General features: G+C 37.2%; 2 protein-coding genes across 3 annotated transcripts in view; both read left to right on the top strand.

Annotated features, from left to right (window-relative positions):
* LOC111330238 (uncharacterized) overlaps positions 1-5255 on the top strand; it is a 31096-nt gene extending 25841 nt beyond the window's left edge. The window contains exons 24-28 of the mRNA XM_088745293.1: positions 73-229; positions 940-1006; positions 2054-2328; positions 3239-3413; positions 4727-5255. Of these exons, the coding sequence (XP_088601419.1) occupies positions 73-229; positions 940-1006; positions 2054-2328; positions 3239-3413; positions 4727-5067 (1015 nt within the window). The 3' untranslated portion in view covers positions 5068-5255. The remainder of the gene's footprint in view (positions 1-72; positions 230-939; positions 1007-2053; positions 2329-3238; positions 3414-4726) is intronic.
* Positions 5256-9575: 4320 nt separating this feature from the next.
* The window catches only part of LOC111330229 (uncharacterized), a 22176-nt gene continuing 11249 nt past the window's right edge, over positions 9576-20502 (top strand). The window contains exons 1-3 of one of the 2 annotated variants that reach the window (XM_088745299.1): positions 9576-9947; positions 10602-11156; positions 11360-11593. In XM_088745299.1, the coding sequence (XP_088601425.1) occupies positions 11081-11156; positions 11360-11593 (310 nt within the window). In that variant the 5' untranslated portion in view covers positions 9576-9947; positions 10602-11080. Of the gene's footprint in view, positions 11157-11359; positions 11594-20502 lie in introns of both variants that reach the window. The other variant, XM_088745298.1, reaches the window with a different exon arrangement.

Below are 20502 nucleotides of genomic sequence, written 5' to 3'. Positions count from 1 at the left end.
AATGGACCATGATCTAGGGGCCTCCAAAATTTATACCTTATCTAAGACAAGTTTGTAAACTAACGTTTACAGATACGGTGATCGTGCACCCATAACCATCACAGGAAGAATTCTGGCAATAGTTGTCATTTTGTCCGGGTTAGTAATCTTTGGAATTGTAAATGGCGCCATGGCAACGGCCATTACAAGTGTTACTTTGGAAACAGATTACAAAATCTACGGAACCAAGGTAAAGTAGAAATAGAGAAAACGAGTTTGATATTGACATACCCACGTGGCTGTGAGTATGTCATACCCACGTGACTGTGGGTATTTTATCCGAAAGTTTCACGTTTGGATAAAACTCAAACCAAAAGCGGCTCTCACTCTAGAATACTTAGATCTATGCCGATGGTATCTGTCTGGGATGGAAAACACACTGATGTGCTTCTTTTCTAATTTTCTCAGCAAATGAAAAATCGCGCTATATTACAATTGAGTAATTTCAATTCCTTGCCCACCTGATTAATTCATGTAAAAAGGGTGAAGAGAAGTGTCAACTGACATCATTCCCATTGACTATCTGTTTAGAAAAACATTTCTGCTCAGTATACTCATTATTTAGGTCCCTACTACCAAAGCGCTTTTTTATCCTTTTGAGCGAAAGAGTAAATGAAATGGGAAAAATGGGAAAACACAAGGGCAGATTACAGGGGTGCCAAGGTAACGTTTAGGTCCATTGAAGTTAATACGATCTACTTCTCTCAAAGATTCCCATGCAATACACCACTAGGAAAGTGTGCCCGGGTTTTCAGAGTAATAGCCCCCTGTTTTCGTCCATGTAGAAGAAAGTAGTTTTCATTTCTACACGATCATATGCACACAGTGACGATTAGGAATTTCTAATTAAAAAGCGCTACGAGGCATCCATATTACATTGTATTTTCGGATCCTCTGCAGGCAGCGGCAATTGAAGGTACTCCTGAATATCGAATGGGAGTAAGGAAAAATGCAAACATGGACAAAGGTAACACTAACACCACCTAAAACGATTGAGGGTATTTACTGTTGGAAGAAGGAATGGCTAATAATATTGGTAGGGCTATCAGCAGCAGCTTATAACAAGCCAAAAAAGGACCGCAAACAGTCTCACCACCTACAAAAGCCTCAGCCTCGTTCTCAGGGTTTCTCATCTCCTCGCTCCCACGAGCGAGAGAGGGTCGGGAAAATGAGAGGTCCTGAGAACGAGGTTGACAACAGCCCCAGCGCGGGGAGCAAAGGTATGGAGGGATACCCACGATTGCCAGGGCAAGAGGCTTGTAAATTGTAGGGAACGACGCTGACCGCCATCACATGGCAGGGGCGAAACCTAATCGTTATTGCATTTATGCAGTGAAAATAGTATTAGTGACAAAGGTATGTTTTAAGTACGTATGATGCACGATCCTCGCAGTAGAGAGCGCCATTTATGCAATAGCGAGAATCAGACCTGAAAAAAATCAGGCCTGTACGGGATTCGAACCACTGACCTCTGCGATACTAGTGCAGCGCTTTACTAATTTAGCTAACAAGCCAACTGGTAGGCTTGTTAGCCAGTTGGCTTGTTAGCTCAATTGGTAGAGCGCTGCACTAGTATTGCAAAGGTCAGTGGTTCGAATCCCGTACAGGCCTGATTTTTTTCAGGTCTGATTTTCGCTATTGCATAAATAGCGCTCTCTACTGCGAGGATCGTGCATCATACATATCTAATACCGCAGTTCAAAATATATGAACTTCATATATTCATTGTATCTGGTATGTTTTAAATTGAAGCATTACAAAGTGTCCTCATCATTAAAATTCCACCAAAGCACAAAGGTCGTTATGTGAAATATGAGGTATATGAGAATCTAGCCAGGGATATGAAGCCGGCTATATGAAAGGAAGGAAAATCTTTATTCGCACTATTTCAAAAGGTTACTACAGATTATAAAAGTCAGAATATATGGTACGCATACGAATATGAAGTACGCATCAAGAAATCAATGCATTCGATTCTGTGCATAAGCAAAGGAAATGCTCCCTTTTTTTCCAGAACGCGAATACCACACGTTCGACGATATCTACAAGGCCCTACACGAACGACATGTTATCGGGGCCTTCATAGATACATATAGTGCTGGAAGCCGCAAGGATTTGTTTGAACAAGAACATCTACGGGTGAATAAGATCCTTGATTACTCAGCTACGTATGGGGTCGTGATGGGCGAGGAGGCCCGAAAACTCAGAAGATGTTTCAAACGGTACACTGAAAGGTCATTCGCTAGTAAGATTTCACATCATATTCAAAAGAATACAGAACAGCTGAAGGTAAATGTCAAATAAGAATAATATTTGGTAGAATTCTATTGAAAAGCAATTAATTGGATATCACTGATATTGGTAATTATTAAAAACTGGATCATTAGATAATGCAATTCAAGACTTTTTATTGGCTTAGCCATTATGGTATATGACCCAATATACCATAATCTACAAATATGGTAAGCGTACGCGTCAGCTTAAAATTAAAAGGAGCTACAAAATTTGTCTAATATCTTGGGGGGGGGGGGGGGGGGGTTAATAAAACAATTATTCCACGAGCGATTGTTGGATATGAGATAATTATAGCCAACGAGGCGCGTAGCGCCTTGTTGGCTATCTATCGTCTCATATCCAACAAGCGGCTCGTGGAATAATTGTTTTATTATTGTTTAACTGACTAAATGTCTGACAGACAGACTGACAAACTGAGAGACCAACTGACCGACTAACTGACTGACTGACATATATCTGGCTAATTAACGATTATTCTACGTGCGCGCGTTGGATATGAGATGATAGATAACCAACGAGGCGCGTAGCGCCGAGTTGGCTATAATCATCTCATATCCAACAAGCACGAGTGGAATAATTGTTTTATTAAAAAAAAAAAATGCCCTCAAGATATTAGACAAATCTTCTCGACTTTATTTTGTAAGAAGAAACCGGATTTTCCAATGTACAGATATTTGATTATGGTATATTGGCTCATATACCATAAAGGCTAAGCCAATAAAAAGTCTTGAACTGCGTCATCCAATGATCCAGTTTTAATCAACCGAATTATCTTGTTAAACCCCGACGACGCAGCACCACAGTTTCTTTAGAAACCCGCCCCTTTAATCTGTACCTGTCTGACGGAGAGACTGATTGACTGACTGAATAAATGACTGATTGTGTTTTGATCTTTTTGTTTTAGGAGCCCGCTGCACCGCTTTCCATAGAAAGATCAACAGGGATATTTGACAGTCACAGCACAGTGTTTCAAATGACCATGTATATCATTATCATATGGTTCACATCGTTCATTTTTTTTGGCATTATCTGGGAAATTATTCGGCGCTGCAGAGTAAGAGCAAAGGTTACATCACATGGTAATTACATGCAGACTCGGATATTCTGAATGCTTTAAATGGTTTCTTACTGTCTGGATATTACCTTTTTCCGTAAAGCCTTTAGTTATTTGCTTTCCATTTCTAGCGATCCTAAGCTTTTCTAGTTATTCTATCTCTTCCTTTCTTTCTTTCTTTCTTTCTTTCCCTTGGTTTTTTTTTTTTTTTTAGATCAACTCTTATTTCGGAAAAATTCCCACCTTTGTTTTTCTATTTCCGACCTTAACGATCCTCTCAATATGCATTCCGACGAATTCGCTCCGACGAAGGGCTAACGCTCGAAACGTCAGCTTTTGTAATCATTACGGTGGCCAATTTACCATTTCAACTTTGTTGATATATCCAAACTATTTCGTTACTCCCACCGACGCAGCCCCAAACAGTTTCTTTCGAAACTATCAGCCTTTATTCTCTCAATATGCAGCACGCCTCTCATATACTAAGCTTCTAGTGCCCTACCACACCCATCTCTGCGCCTCAGTGGTACAGCAGAGCCGGCGATCAAAGGGGAGGACTCTAATTGTCGCCTTTGTGCCATGCTCATGGCACAACGCATAACAACTTGCTTTATAATTTGGAAATTTCACAGACTTGGAAAAGCCCCGGATATTGTAAAGTGTTCTGTATTTCTTCCCATGAATGAATGAAAAACTTTATTTAAGTTTCTATGTTTTTAGCTATAGGCTAATGGGGGACACTAAAAAAAATTTAAAAGTCAAATACATTTACATATGTAGATGATAGTTATTTACAGTAGATAATTAAAAAGATTATAAAGTTATTTAGTTACGTTTTAAATTTCAACGAGAGTTGAAAGGTCGACTTTTCTTATGTTCTTCTTGAACGAATTTAGAGTTTCTATCGTTCTTAGGTGTCTTGGTAACTTCGACCAGATGAGAGGTCCCATATATTTAATAGAATTCCTACCAAATCTTACAGTTTCGAATCTTGGCAGTTCGAATTCACTGTTCCGTAAATTATACTGAGTGTTCATTATATTAAATAAGTCAGAAATATTCTCAGGTGCGAGACTGTGCTTAACTTTAAACATCGAAGTGGCAATGTCTTGTAGGCGCCGATTGTTCAACGTCGGTAGTTTGGAGCGACTTAGCAGTTCTTGATAGGACGCTGATCTAATTTTGTACACCGCCCTAAGTGCGGTGTACAAAACTCCAAATATCCATGATATTTCTCACTAATTAATTTAGGTAGAAAATTATACAGAGGAAAGAGGTTCATGTTGACCACCATTAACTGTACATGCTCTCTCTATTTTTTGATTTTATTCTTTTTAGATTTACGTCAAGATCTAAGAGCCGAGTTGAAAGGAATGGTCGAAAGTTTTAATGAAAACATACGAACAATGAAAACACAATTGGCATCACGACATGCAAAAGAAAGAAAAGAATTCTTGACAAGTATAAAGAAGCAACAAAGCAGAAAATATCTTTCGTCAGTTAAACTTACAGAGCTGGACAACCCTTACTTTGACCCAGAACCTGACGAACAGGAATCATTCAAGGATAAACCTGACGAGCAGGTGTTGTCCAACGATAAACCAGACAAAGTGGAACTTTGCAGCGATGAACATAACGAAAAGCATTTGCCAAGCAACAAATATCAAAGCGATTGCTGATTTGTTCAACTACTTGACTCTCAGAGTGGAGTCATCTTGCGAAACAAGTTTGATTTTTCTTGAAAAGCCTGTTTTTTTTAATTCAATATCTCGAACGATACACGCGAGACTTTGCCGTCAAACTGAAACGGACTTTTTTTGTTGTGGTTTGAGGATAGAGAAATAAATTTCGAATCATTTTCAAAATGCTTGACCATCTCAGTGACGACTCTTGAGCCTTCCTTTTTCAGCTGTATCATGTTGCTATTTTTTAACGCAGATCTTTTGATCAGTCACCGGGAATGCTGTCAAACAGAACAAGTATGCACCCTTGTTTTTGCACGTTTTGCGAAGTCAGCCTTTACAATTCTAAAGCACGGTTTTGAACTGAATAACTTAAATGAGTCATTTGCCTTGGAACTGGCAAGTGATTTGCAGGTAATTTACCCATAATTTTAGATTCATTTATGAGCCCTTGATTGACATTAGATGGAAAAGGTTTTTTTCTTCGCTATTACTCAGCCTCGCTTACGCAACATTAACACTATTCCGTACATAAGAAAGTACTGTTTACCTCTAAAGCCTCCCTGGGATTGACTCAGCCATAACCACAAGCTAACCGTCTTAATGAAAAAGATAAGTCACTGGATAGGAATTTTTTTTATATATTTTTGGCCAGCCTGGTCTTTAAAGTTAAGAACAAGACGAAACAGCGATAGTCGAAATGCCTGCATCAGGCTTTCCATGTAGATCTTTGGCATGACAGTGGCACAAGTGCAAATTTGGTTGACATTGACTAAATTGACGGTAAAAACGGGGCAAAACATGTCTCCTTTGCGAATGCCCAGGATTGCATGACCAGCTAAAAACAAAACAGTAATGAGCAAAAACAAAACAATCACGTAAATGCTTTTGAATCCTTCGCGAGGCGAATTCTAAAACTGCATTATGTAAAGCCGCAGAAAATCTCTTTATTATAAAATCTTCTAACCAGCCGCATAAGCACTTAATCCTTTGGAAATCCTCACACGGAAACTTTCGTGTCCCAAACGTCCTTCCCGTGAGGCATCATACAAAGTAAAGGAAATTTTATTAAGAATTTCTGAATTCAACACCTTAAAATCGGCCTGTAGATTATTTTAAATTAATGGTTTGCGTGATGTAGCAGCCATTAGGTACGAAACAACCCCCCTTTTTCAAAAGCATTTTAATAGCTATATTCCTGGGAGCAAAACGCATAACACAACGCAAACTATGTTGCCATGTCTACCGGCCTTTTATCACATTTGAATTTGGCTGAGTGCCACAATTAAAGCGCTTTTAAAGGTAGTTTTCAAATATAGAGACATTTATATTCAAAAATATTTCAAAACGGGTCTGTCAAATGATACTCCAATCCTCAAGTGAGAGAGTGAGTAAAAAAAAAAGGGTGCAAGCTGGCCAAATGGATGCCAACTGCGACGAATAGTCCATTTGCAAGTTCTTAGAAACAGAAATTCGAAAAAAAACTTTATTGCATGGCTGAGTGAGTGATTTTACTTCAAGGCTTACTTAGCAGTCGCATGAATATCTCGGGCCAATGAGTTCATTTGCTTGCAAAACCGGGTGTACTTGATCTCTTTCAGACCTCACATATTGATAAGATCTTTTAAAGACTTCAGTCACGACCAAGCAGCGACATGAAACGGCGAAGAAAGTCACGATACATGGGTTTTCAGAACTACGATATTAGCAGATCTGAATCTCAAAATATTACTTAAGCAGGATATATAGATAAAGAAAGACAGTAATCGTTGAGTAGAGAAAGGTGTTAACGAAAGCAAAATTAATCTGAGTCCATGGAGGATTCCAATCTGGGCCATTACAGTTTCTCTGTCGAATGCTTTTTGGAGTTTGTTTTGAACCCGATAGAGTTTGTGACAACACATTAGGAAACAACAGAGCAGAAACCGCTTTTAAGGTGAAAAAACCGTGCAACCTTTATGCAAAAACACCTGCGAAGCAAAACATACTTTGTGGGAAGTGTTATGCAAACTATTAATACCATAACATCAATAAGAACAGGGCGCACTGCAGAAAACATAATATCTCAATAACACAATGGCTTCGAAAACTGTGAAATCCTAACAGATGTCTGAAATGGGACAACGGAAATGTCTCTTTGTATAAATTACAAAACCAATTAGCACGAGAACGAGCCAATTACTAGTGAGCTGTCAGTTAAAAATGGTGAATTCTCAACACATCTTAAAACAGTGTGACACTAAAAAAAAAAAACTAGAAAACAGCACGACATGGCGACGACAGAAGATTAAAAGAAATTTTTCATCTGTTTATAAAGTTTATGGTTCTAAACTATGGAAATTTTTATGCTACAAATAGTAAAATGTTTGCACTTCTCAAAACCATGCAAAGCCATTAGCTTTAAAGATATCCTACAAGAGTAGAGAAACACAGAGGAGTATGACGGCGCTGGGAAAATGATAAAACTAGATATCATTTGCATACAACCCTTGGGATTCTGAACCACGGAAAATTTCTTCCTAAGGAAAACGGCCATGCATGTCATATTTAGTTAAGCATAGCTTACTCCTAGTAATCGTTAGATTTCGTGAAGAAACTGGTGTACTAGTTCGATTTACTGAGTCCTTGGAGGAATAAGCTTTAAATCCCAAAATTTTCTCCCATGATAGGCCTATTATATTTGCATAACATGTTTTGCATGAAGTAATACTCATTTTACGGTGATAAATTCATTACAGTTTTCTCACTTTTAATTTGCAGGCTGAGTATTAAGTTTCAGCCTCGGAAAACTTCAAAGACTATTAAGTCACAAAGCTTCTTAACGCACAAAATCCTCAGCTGCATTAAAAAATCAAGACTTTAAATAAAGTAAATAATGCAAGCCTTGGGCTATGAATTCGCCAGATATAGTATTATTGACTCCGAATTGTTATGTCTTCCTTTATTTCGCGGTGGGAGACCTACGCCTGAAAAACTGGATGTGTGCCTGCAGATTTATCGTGTCTCTAGTTAGAGTCATAAAAGATTCAGTGGGCAGACACGCCTGGACAATATATGTACATGCACGCCAAGAAACGTATAAAAATAATATGAAAATTGTGCATAAATATTTCCATATTTACACATAAAAATACCAACAGAACTTGCTACAGTTTGGGGTCTGCCATTACCTAGCAGTTTTTCCAGGTTTTTTTTTTCTGTTTTTCTTTTTCTGCCAATGATAGGAAAAATATATTTTTAGAAATATATTTTAGAGCAATTAGAGTTACCTAACGAAAAAAGTAAAAATTAACTCTAATTCAAGCAAACAATTTTCTTACTGTTAGACGTGCACAATTATTCTGATCTTCGCTACATTGTCGTGAAGTCCTACTAAAAGCGAAAAGGGAAGACACTTTTAGTACTATAAAAAAAATTAAAAGGCTAACAAGAGAAGGAAAGAAAGGGGATGGTCAATAAACTTCTCTATTATAAATTGGTAGTACAGCAAATTGCTCTGTCGTCATTTACATCACTTCATTCGCGTCAATCTGGCAAAGTTATGGTTTATTTTTTCGTCTCTTTCTTGGCTATCTTCGAAAAAATAACCAATTGATACACAAATCTACTGGTAAATTTACGAATAAAACTAGGACCAACCATGTTTAGAAACTGTTAGAATTCCTTCGAAAGAATTTGCAGAAGATAACAGGTAAAAAAGAAAAGGCAGGAAAAAAGTTAGATGGAGCAAAGAGTTTTTCTTACTAACATTACAAGAAATGAGTACAATGATTGGGGAGAATTTGAATATGACTCTTGGAAAAGATGAAGGGTCTCCTTGGAATCTCATTTGACTTGACGATGAAAAGGTGACAAAGAACTCGATAAACGAAAATTCGTCATCGACTTAGTTTCTTTATGAAAAATTTCAAGACAATTGGCACTTAAGATACACAGGCAAACAGCCAACGGTGTACTGCTGCTATTATTTCAAAAGTTAAAAAATTTGTCACGTTTTAAGATCCTCGCTATCAGTTTCACTGCTGGTCTTGTTAGCAGCTCGCAGCGACGAGGTGTTCACTCGGGTCCAGCCAATTTCGCTACCTCCCCTGAAGTGTGAAACTGTTTTTGCGAAGTTTAAAGCTGCGAAAATGACTCGAAACGCGCCACAAGAAGGTGTTATCTCGTAAATAGTAGAAAGTGCACATCAGCTGCCATGTTAGCTTAATTCATGCCAAGTTAAAAAAAAACAACAACAAAACAGCTTTTCAAATGAATTTGAGATAACTTTTAGCCCATCTTCGTGATATTTTGGCGCCAAGCAAATGCTGGCGGCAAAGTTTTATTGATACCTGTTCTGTACACCTTTAATAACTCTTATGCAAAGGAAATAAATACGGCAAAGTCCAAACAACCAAATTATGTTTTGGTAACACCCGATTAACGCCCGCCAGACAACAGGTCCTTTGCAAGTCGCCAAACAGCTTTTTTTTTTCCCTTCATCTTTTATTTTGCCATAAAATAAATGAAGATTCATGAGCGGCCAAATGATAGCTAGTCATAATTCCTAAGTTTAAAACTTACATGTAAATTTTTTTCGTTTACATTTTGAATACAAATTACACCCAAGCCCCATACTCTTGTGGTAATTGTGTCCCACGTCACATACCAGGCCTTATCCGGCATTATAAAAGGCAAACTTTTCAAGTCAAACTCTGGGAGACGACAGAATTTCGTCGCAAGTGACAGGAACACGAAAAAGCTCTCAACAACTACTTCCTGGTTGCCGAGTAACTCTTGTCGCCGTCAAAAACTTGTCATGCAAACAAAAATTAAGATCGTAAAACCAAAACAGGGGCTGTACAAAAAATTAAGACATCAAGAAATCTTTTAGCAAGGTACTCTGGCAAGTATGTGCAAGAATACATGCATTGGTCTGTTTATATTGTGATGTTACACAGAGAAGATCACCATGATGTAGATGATTCTTTGTGCTCGTATTCATAAAAATTGCAACCAAATGTTGCCAGTATACCGATTATGATTTTCCGCGGTCCCACGTGAAGATCAGAGCACCACTTTTGACTACGTGAGGTGAAAATTTGACGAGGAATCATGGAGTACAAGAAGGCCTGGATACATTGAAATTTCATCAGCGCCAGTAATAGGTTGCAATTAGCAAGTTTTCGAAATATCAGATCGATGTTCACACTTTGCATAATTTGAAATTCATTGAAAACATGATTTTGATTTTTTTTCTGTCTAAATTCCCTATTCTAATGCATCTACACTAAAAAGACGTCCAAGTGAGATCAATTAGAGGTAGTTTTAACTGAAAACATAAGTATTAAGTGAAAAAAAACACGACCATCCTCCTTATTTTCAGTTTGAAAACATAAAGACCTTGGGCCAGCGGGCAAAATTGTCCTTTGTGCACCAGCCGCCTTGAGATCTAGTTAAAACTGTCTACAACGGCGGGGATCTATTAGTACTTTATAAATAACGTCTCTTATTTCAAGGAAAGTTACGAGAGTCTTTTGTTTCTGCTGCAGACTCCCTCATAGCGTCTAACACAAGACTGCCACGGCTAAATGTCCATGTCGTAAGCAGGTGTTCGATCGGCCAAGCTTGATTGACAATTGGACTAAGTTTCTCGACCCTGATTGGCTTGCCAAGGCAATTACTACCAAATTTGATTTTATTTCAGCCAGGCGCTTCATCAAACAGTATTTTTGTTCGTAACATTCAAGCAGACACCATGCTAGAGATTCTCTGGAGTGAAAAGCTACCTATGGCGCCAAATTGGACTGGCCATCGCGGACGAGGCAGTGAATTGGTCGATGTTTGTTTATAAGGTCAACTTCTCCCGCCTACCGAACACTATTTACACGAGGCATAAATATAATGTATCTTAAATCCACTCAAAATATGCCAGCTCTACAGGAATTACTGAGTTTCTCGACGGAGGCTCACTCTTAACAACGAACATTCTATAAGAATCAGCTTCGAACGAATCCCACTAAGAGAGAGAATGCCGATTCGCCGCGGACGATTTGCCCCACAGAACACTTTTCTGGAGACGATCGCACAGAAATTCGACCGAGGCAGTGAGTGATTGACTAATGTACAATTCTGTTATTGTTTTGCAGTACGCTATAATGTCATTCAGCCAAAAGCCGGCGTTGCAGCTACAATTTAACGGCAACTAAGAAATACATTAAATTTAGTACTGCGCCATCCGTTTATAACTAGTGCTTATTGCCTAACCGATTATTAGTAATAACACTCGGTATTTCCTGCCTGTCCTTAGATAGCAACTTTGTCCTCGGTGGCGCTCAAGAAAAGAACAACTACCCTATAGTGTATTGCAGTGATGGCTTTTGTGAGCTCACGGGATTTTCGCGAAGCGAACTTATGAGGCGAAGTTGTGGTTGTAATTTTTTATACGGCTTGGAGACAAACCAAGAGGATATAGCAAGCATTCAAAAAGCCTTCAAAGCGCAAGTGGAACTGAAAAAAGAAATTATGTTCTACAAAAAGAACGGTAAGCGCATTTTCTTGCTGTTATTATCGGTTCATAATAAATCTACGTTAACTATTCTGGCAGCATTCGACTTAATTCTGAGGCGTTGTTAGAGTAAAGCACTTAGTTTAATGAAAATAGAATCGCACCGTAATATCATGTGGACAATACTCAGTGACCCTATTTTACTCACTGACGAGTTAAACTTTTCACTCCTTCATTTTTCTTCGTGGACGGGCTCACGCAGAAAACGCATTTTTCCTCTAACCCTTTCTATCGGAAGTTCCAATTAAGTCTGGGCATTCAGTGGCTATAATACCTTCAAACAAAAAAAACAACTTGGAAAAAATTTACATAAGAAGTTCTAAGCACATTATTCGAACTGAAGATTTTATCGCCGAGAACTTGAGCTGGCGAGTTAAAACTAAAGCTGTTACAAGTATATTTGGAGCCAATTTTTCGATGCTGTCCTTTCAACACTGTCCTTTTCCACGGAACAAGTAACATATGTGTTCAAACGGCAAATGCAGTATTAAAATTTTTCTTTCAATTGAGCACCAAACACAACCGTCATTAACATAAAAATAAACCTAACCTTCTGTTTTGAATTTCGCTGACCAGAGGAAGATTCTAAGAAAAATTTGTCTCGCAGAACAAATTCTCTATTCCCAATTTACCGTTGAATTCATAAATTTCCCTTATAGGATTATAATTCTTGCAAGAAAAAAAAACCTTTACAAAGTAACAATAATGATTACCCGAGAAAAATCAGAAAATGATGTAACATATCGGTTTATAAGTTATATGTATGGAAATGTTCCTGTGTTCCCTTTTATTTCGCTTCTTTACAGATTTCCAATTATCGATTTACAAAAACCCACAGAAAGATCATAAATTTCGGATCATTTTCTCCGTTGAACAATACTCTTTCGCGCAACTATGATAAACATATTCAACGCATTTTTATGAACGGCTGTAATACAATGGCGCTCCATACGTCAAAAGAAATTACTCGCATTTCTTGCAGCTTTACAGAAATCAAAACATCTTTACCATTGACTCGATTGTGATAACAATTTCGTTCAACACATGTTCCTAGCTTCGGTCGAAAAGTAAAGCATTTAAAAAAAATAACTTAATTTTCTGGGTTGACACGCAAACGAATAACTAAAAGCCACGAGTTTTATTTCAAGGTAGCATACTATTAATCCAAGTGAAATCCAAACATGAAATTTAGTTGTTGTGAACTCAAGGTCAGGGGACAGACTTTACAAAACAATTGCACAGCAGTCTTTGAGTTTATCAGCCTAACAGCGCTGCACATTTACCCGCAAAGCGTTGATTTGTCCAAACAGAATACAAAACCCTTCAGACTGAGTTAAACCGAACTCCGACCTCGTCCGATGCAAACAATTCAGCGCGCACAGAAAAGTCACGAACAGATAACAGTGACGTTTGATTTTTGTACAAACGCGCCAAAAAATTGCTTGATCTTTTAAACACGTGTTCTTCTAAAAAAGCGACAAATTTCAACACGAATAATGATTCTTCGCTGAATTTAGGAGCGCGACCCATAACGTATCATATCAAAACATGTCCAGAGAAATGACGGGCTGTTTAGTTTCTGAAGTCCTCTGTCAATATCACACGGACAAAAGGGATCTGATAGTTATTCACCACTTCAACCAACTACCTTTACTTATAATCGACGAATGATGTTACTCTCTAACGTAATTTCCCCGCGAAGACATCGAGATAACCCCTTATTACGAAAGACGAGATTTATTTCCCGGGCAATACCAGCAAGTTTGACGTAAAAAGATACAGTTCACCACTTAAACCGAGTGCTTTCTTTATAATTTTCAATCGATCATTGACGATAGATGTTCTCATGAGCGGGAAGTAAGTTCTTCGTCAGATATCGTAAAGTGAAACCGTCGAGGTGGTGATACGAAGCTTATTTCCCGGGTGATATTGAACATACGAGAGACAAAAACGAGCAAAAAAGCGAACAAAGTTCAGGCTTCGCAAACAAGTAAATTGAACCAAATTTGTGTGCGTTTCTTCCTAATGAAGAACGAATATATTTTGGACAACATTAAGCAGGTCGAGAAAAAAAAGTACAGACTGGCTCCCCTACAATGAAAATGTTTGTAAAACGTTTAGTGCGTTGATGTCTAAAAGAAAAAATATTGTTTTTTTTTTATTATTTTTGCCATAACAATCTGTTCGTGCACATTACGCTTTCTTGGCCTTTCATTTCGTTGCGAACACGAGCTGTACATGTTAATGTGGATTTGAAGTAAAGTCTAATCGCTCATATCAGTAATGATTCTCTTTGGCTACTTTTGTATCTTACTGGAATTTATTTCCTAATTGTTTATCGAGGGTTGGTCTATGGTTCGGCGTGGTTTGTTACAATGAGAAGCCGACAATACTTTATTGCTGAGAGCACTCCATGAAAAAAAAACATCTCAGAAACAATCTGATATCCAAAAATGAAACACTGAACTGATACCAGAGCCAAAAATTGAATTACACAAACTGAATTGTACAAATAATACGCTGAAATTTAAATTTTAAATAAAAAGGATTCTGACTTTAATTTTCCATAACGAAAATCGCTAGTAAATCCATTTTGTTACGTTGCATTATGTAGCCTGATTGTTATATTGTGATATTTAAGTTTGCTAATCAAACGGGAAGAGCATATCTTATGGCAAAGATTTAATTGTAACTGCCGACCGCGAGTGAGAGATGCATCAAAGATGTATAACGAGGAAAAGTTCGCTTGTTAGCTACAAACCCTTAAGCAAACAACGAAATGATTTTGCTGCGTTTGGTCAACTGATCTGGCAAAGAAACGCCCTCCGCAAGCTTAGCTTTTACAAAAAAAACCGACAGACATATCAAAATTGTCACTTCGTCATTGACAAGAAATGCCAGCGATCGCAAAAATAGTCACGACGTCACTAAACCTGTTCGGTTCTTTTAAATTCTGCCTGAAAAAAATTTAATTAATTTGAATTGTTTTCCCCACAGCCTTTATGCTTATTTCAACAACACGATAGAGCTGGCGTTTAAGTGTGAATTGTAATAAAAAAGGGACTGATACTTTACTTAACATATACACACACTTCCGCGAACAATAAAAAAAGGTAAATCTTTTAAAAACTGCAAACGGGCCGTACCAGAAACTAATTTCGAAACTCATTTCATGCAGACAATTTGCGCGCAAATATCTGAACAAAAGCAAGGTTCCAAAACGCATCTGTTGGATTAAACGGTATTACCACAGCTGTCTGAAATTTACGAATTTACAGGTTTTCTTAAATTATCTTTCTCATTTCTAGAGTTATCTCAATGTAAAAAAACCCTTCTTTGATTTTTTCTTTTTTTTTTGCCAAGGAGAGCAATATTTTAGCGAGAGCTACCGCATCGAGAAGAGGAAATCGCTACGATTAGTGTGAGTCTTCTACAAAAAAGTGTTCTCAGCACCTATATAATTACAACCATGATTCCCTTTCAGAGAACGACATCATATAAGCCGCTTACATCATATTGCGACCCCTTAAAACTCGCTGTTAAAAGCCGTTAATAATGAAAAATAGCGGTATCATTACACAACGTACTCCGTACTCAATCGTCTGAGCCGCAACACGACAGCGCACAGCTCTGTTTTATCATTCTTATTATTTTTACTTCTGTAATCGTAATTTATTCGAGTATGTCGTTTCGCCTTTTTCATTAGTGCGCGGAAGCGAATCGTCCACACATCGGAAACGCGTCGGTTAAAAGCTTGTAGACTCTTCAATTTGCACCAGAGCACAGTTGTTGCGCTTGGTGGTGAGAACATTTCAAACTGTAATTGCAAAAAATAGGTTCAGAGGTTATTATTTTTTTACTTTTGGTGTTTACAACCGTCTTTGCTCAGACTCAAGTAATTTACAACGCCATGCAAAGAGAAGGAAAGATCTCTGTTGTGATAGTGAAAATGAAAATGGCTAAAGGTTCTTAGGACCCTGTGGGGAAGCAATTAAACCTAAGCGATTACCCTGGCATTTTTCCCAGAGATAAGTCTTTTTAATATTCAGAAAATATCATCTTCATTTCGAATTTTTGGACTCTTAACGCGTCGGCAAGGTAAGAAACTTGTGGGTTTATCAATGAATTGAGCGTTACACCGCCTACGCGACAAAAAGAAACTTTTGAAAACGTGTTACATGTAGTGTGTGGAAGAAATGGCTGTGACAGAAGCCAAATAAAGGGATCTTCATGGTTAAAATTGTCCTCTATTCTAATGATAGTTCTAGCAAAAGAAAAGTAAAATAACATGGATAAGAAACACCCTAAATTCAAATCATCCTTATATGATTCAAAGCGAATATATGAAAACTCTTTTAAGTGGAAATTTCCTTTTTCCGTCCCTACAAATGACAGCTTCCAAAAAAAACCAACACGTAATAAAAGAACAACAAATTTGACCGATGAGAAAGCAAACATTCCATATCTTTTACGAATAGAAAGTATTTAGCATATTCTTTTCGCAAGATTAGTAGTAGCTTTTGTTTCCTTCATCCTAATGATAGTTAGAAAGCAAAACAAAATACGAAGTGTTAATCCTTTTAGCAGCTTCGTTTGAAGATACAGAATGATACCGAAATTAGTGAAAACTAATCTTGCTGACAATCGGAGTACTTAGAAACCAAGACATGAGCCTAAATGTGTATCGTTTGACAGATTGCTATTTGTTTTATTCCAGAAAAGCCGTAGAGTACACTACAAATTTATAACTCTTTAGGGGGTAGCAGCTTGGAGAAAAAGCAGATCAAAAAGGAGGAAAAATACCATGTCTCTCCAGAAAAAGCGATGTTCTTGATAGAAAGTTGAATCAAGTGGCTTGTTTTTATGTTTTGTTTTGTTTTTTTTTTTAACTTTTTTCAGAACTTTCAGCCCTTTCTCTCCGTTTTTGCAATTTAAAACTTGTCTCTGGCATTTTGTAAACAAATTCACACTGCATTAAAACAAAATCAAAATAGCCCGAGGAAATAAACGAAGGAGCCATTCTTGCCCAGCTTGCATATGTATGACGTTAAAGCTTCATGAAGATTAGGCGTTCTTTCACCTGTTGTTTCTCCATAGCATTCCACTCGTATATATCGCCGGTTGATAATTTTTAAGATAACGTCAAAAGAGATTTAAAATTGGCTTTCGTGATAAATTACTAGTTGCTCGGCATATTCAGAGTAAACTGGCGACAACTTGATCCTCCGGTTGTCAATTCTGACGGAACGATACCGTACAATTTGAATTTCTATATTCTTCTCAGAACAGTCGCCGCATTTTAACACTACACTTCCTTCTCGTTTGACTTCACTGTCTTTTCCAGTATGATTACGTAATAAACTCAAAACATAACCTCCCACCGCTGCATCAGTGGATTAGAACGAGATGGATTCCGTACAACAGTAATTCACAATCAGTATGGCACACTGCACAAAACAATATGATTGTTATCAACCAACTCACATGTCCACGAGTCTATTTTGATTGCTGGAAGATATGGTAATTATAATCGGTCGATAACAAATCTCTCTCAAAAGAAAAAGTAATGGATGGTTGGTTGGCGGGGGGTTTAGCTGACATTAAAACTAGACAATCGATCGGCCTTCTTTCAAAGAATGACCTCTCAATTAATTATTCTTAAGCTACTGGAAATAATATTCATTGCTAGTAGAAGAATGACAAAAAGAAACATTTATTGGTCAAAGCAAGCGGCTTGGCGCAGTAATTTCTTGCAATTAAATAATGCTAAAAATGGGTTTAATTTAAATCATCCTTAAAAACATCGCACTACATATATGTAACCGTTAATTCTAGCTCCTAATTGTAAAGAAAATGTATAAGGAGAATCGACAACTTCACATGAAAATTTTTGATTGAAAAAAGAAGTTTTTATCACCAAGTTTTCCTTCAATTCAAAATTGGTTATACTAAAGGGCATTGACAGATATTTCCAACCCCAAAAATGAAAGGGTTTTTTCCTAATTTTTTTTTTTTTTTAACAAAAAAGAGGTTGGCTTTGGCATTAAGCCGTAGGAAATTTTTCAATTCTAAATTCTTCTCCGTCCTTTTCCAAAGATAAACATCTTTTGACAATATACTAAATCACCTGCAACCCCTTTAATTCTTTTCAATTCCACATTTCTATTCATCAGTCCACTGAACCCTGAATGGGAAAATTGTTCCTTAATTTACCTCTTCCTCCTCCACAGCTTTCCATCAAAACAAAAGGTTCTTTCAATTTGTTTAAAAAGTCAGATTGCAGTAAACGCTGATTTGAACGCTTGCATGACTTCTGCCGACGAACATATTAACTCATTTGATTTAGAAAATAGTTGGGGGTAACACTGAAGTAAGATGCCATTAATGGAGCTATTTCAAACAAGAAAAAAAAAAAAAAATCAATCAACGACTGCACGCGTCTTAAATAGACATTTTAAAAATAGAACCTGTTACCCAGACAATGATTGACGATGCTCAAGGCAAGAGTCACGAAAATACACGCCGTCTGATGGAATATGACGATAGAAGAGAGGTACAAGTCCTGGTCGGTTGTCATGGAAACTGCATTTCGCTGTCGTTTGCGAGGTCCCCTAGCTCATTATCAACATGGAAAGCTTGACCCTGAACACCTTTATATCAATCTACATATTCTTCATACTCTTCTCTATAAATTCCTCAAGTACCATTTGCGAGAATCGTTCAACAAAGCTTCTTGAGTTGGCGATCGTTTCTTCTATTCTCATGATCGTAATGCACTATTTATCAGTATTTCTGCAGGGAGAAATGAGAAGTTGATCAGAGTTTGAAGGGTTCATCAGTCTCGCTATCGAATTTCGTCCTTGAGCTATTTTCTCGTACCAAGCTCACGTCATTCACGAACTAAACCACTCTCATTCACGCCGTCACATAAACAGCTGCAGTTTCGCTTATGTTTCGCATTAACATCCCCCCGCCCCCCCCCCCCCCACTGAAAATTTATGCGCCTCCGAGGAGGCAGAGGAATGAACGAAGTACTTTACAACACGAAGATCTAATACACAATTCAAGTATTCCATTTCGCAACACGCCATCAAGGTGTAATAACGCAATTATACGACCCCACGCTTATCTGGACCGCCTTAGCAGTAAATAACAATGGCGCCATTGGATTGCTAATTTTTTACGTGAAAAGAACCTTTTCCGGCATATTAGTTCGGAGTAATAATCCATCCACGAGCATTATTTAAGTTCAACGCTACGAAAAACCACTTTTTTCAATAGTTTATTACAATGTCGCCAATGAGTCTGATTAGGGAGGGAAAAACTCAGTACTCCTAATTAAGTTAAAAAAAAAATGGCGTCTTTAAACCCCAAAACACAATTAAAAGAGGGAAGTAACAGCGTCGAAGATATTCCTTATGTTTACCACTCAGCTTGGGGTCGGATTAAAACACTACTAGTTGCTTACGAAACTCATTAAAATTACACTTAGCAAAAACTACTTTTGAATGAACTATGGATCAAATAGCCCAAATTAGGAAAAACGTGATCGTTCACCATTTTGAAAAGATAGCTATTAAGAAATAAATTGCTTGGAATTGTTTTCGTCTTATCAACGGCTCGGGTCATCGTCTAATTGAGAACTACCATGAAATTTAACCTCTTTGAAGAAAACTTTAATTTTTAAGCCTTACCTGCAGTTGTCTAATTTTTTAAAAGCCACATGAAACCGAAAGGAAATTAGGCAAACGCGCGAAGAAACTAAGACAATAATTTCATTCATAAAATAAACAGACGGAAAGGCAATAACTTAAAACTTACAGAAAAATTAAAAATGAATCGAGGCTTCTTACCATGAAAAGAACCAGTAGCAACTGAGAAAATCACCAAAACCTTCAGCTGTTTGAGAACTTGAGTGAAAAAAAGAACTTCGAACATGAAAAGGGCCTTTAAAAATTATAATATTAGCTCAGTTCGAAAACGAAATTTAGGCATTTGAAACATAAAACAAGGAGGTTAAATTGTGTTGAACCGCCAAAAATTTTTACATTGAAATAGAATTGAAAAAAAAGGGAAACACTGGGTCTAGTTTAAACAAGATGTCAGATTTGAAATTTAAAACAAAGAAATATTTTAGTAAAAAAATATTCTGTTCTATTCTATACCCTCATGAAACTTCCAGCTGCAAGCAGGGGCTCATTACAAATAAACCTATCTAACCCTTTCAAGCCCAAGATCTCGTTAGTAATTCTCCCTACTGTCTACAGAGTATATTCTTATGATGATAGTTTGGAGAATTTACTAATAGATCAATCAAAAATCCCCTAATTGTTATTTTTCATCATTCTCATCACTCATCTGCTTTAAATCGGTTAGATATATAGATAGATAGATAAATAGATAGATAGATAGATAGATAGATAGATAGATAGATAGAAACTTTATTAATGTGTCAAGGAACCTTCTAGTATGGGAGATATCCCATACTTATGTGGGGACACAAATAAAATGGATAAACATTACTTACAAAGAATATTACTTACTTGAGAATAAAATTAAGTCATATCATGCTTGAAAACAAATATGAAATGAATTAAGAATTACATAGAGCATAGCCCCTGCAGCAATCATCTAATAGATAGCTGAGGTCACGCTTACGTATGCAGCTTTTGAAACTAGCTAACTAGCTAACTAACTAGCTAGCTAATATTGTATTTTATTATAACTAACTAAACTAGCTAATATTGTATCAATATTGTTGAGAAAAATTCTGTTTTGGTCACTCAAGGAGTTTAAGGGTTAAGGAAAATAGTTTACCATTAGCTTCTCTAAATGCTACAGAAGGAATAATTTGGCTTTAGACACCATCAACTGCTACAGAAGGA

This window comes from Stylophora pistillata, chromosome 14 (assembly GCF_964205215.1).
Source record: "Stylophora pistillata chromosome 14, jaStyPist1.2, whole genome shotgun sequence".
In the NCBI taxonomy this organism is placed as follows: Eukaryota; Metazoa; Cnidaria; class Anthozoa; order Scleractinia; family Pocilloporidae; genus Stylophora; species Stylophora pistillata.
The sequence above is the reverse complement of the archived record's forward strand: the minus strand, read 5'-3'. Positions and strand labels throughout refer to the sequence as shown.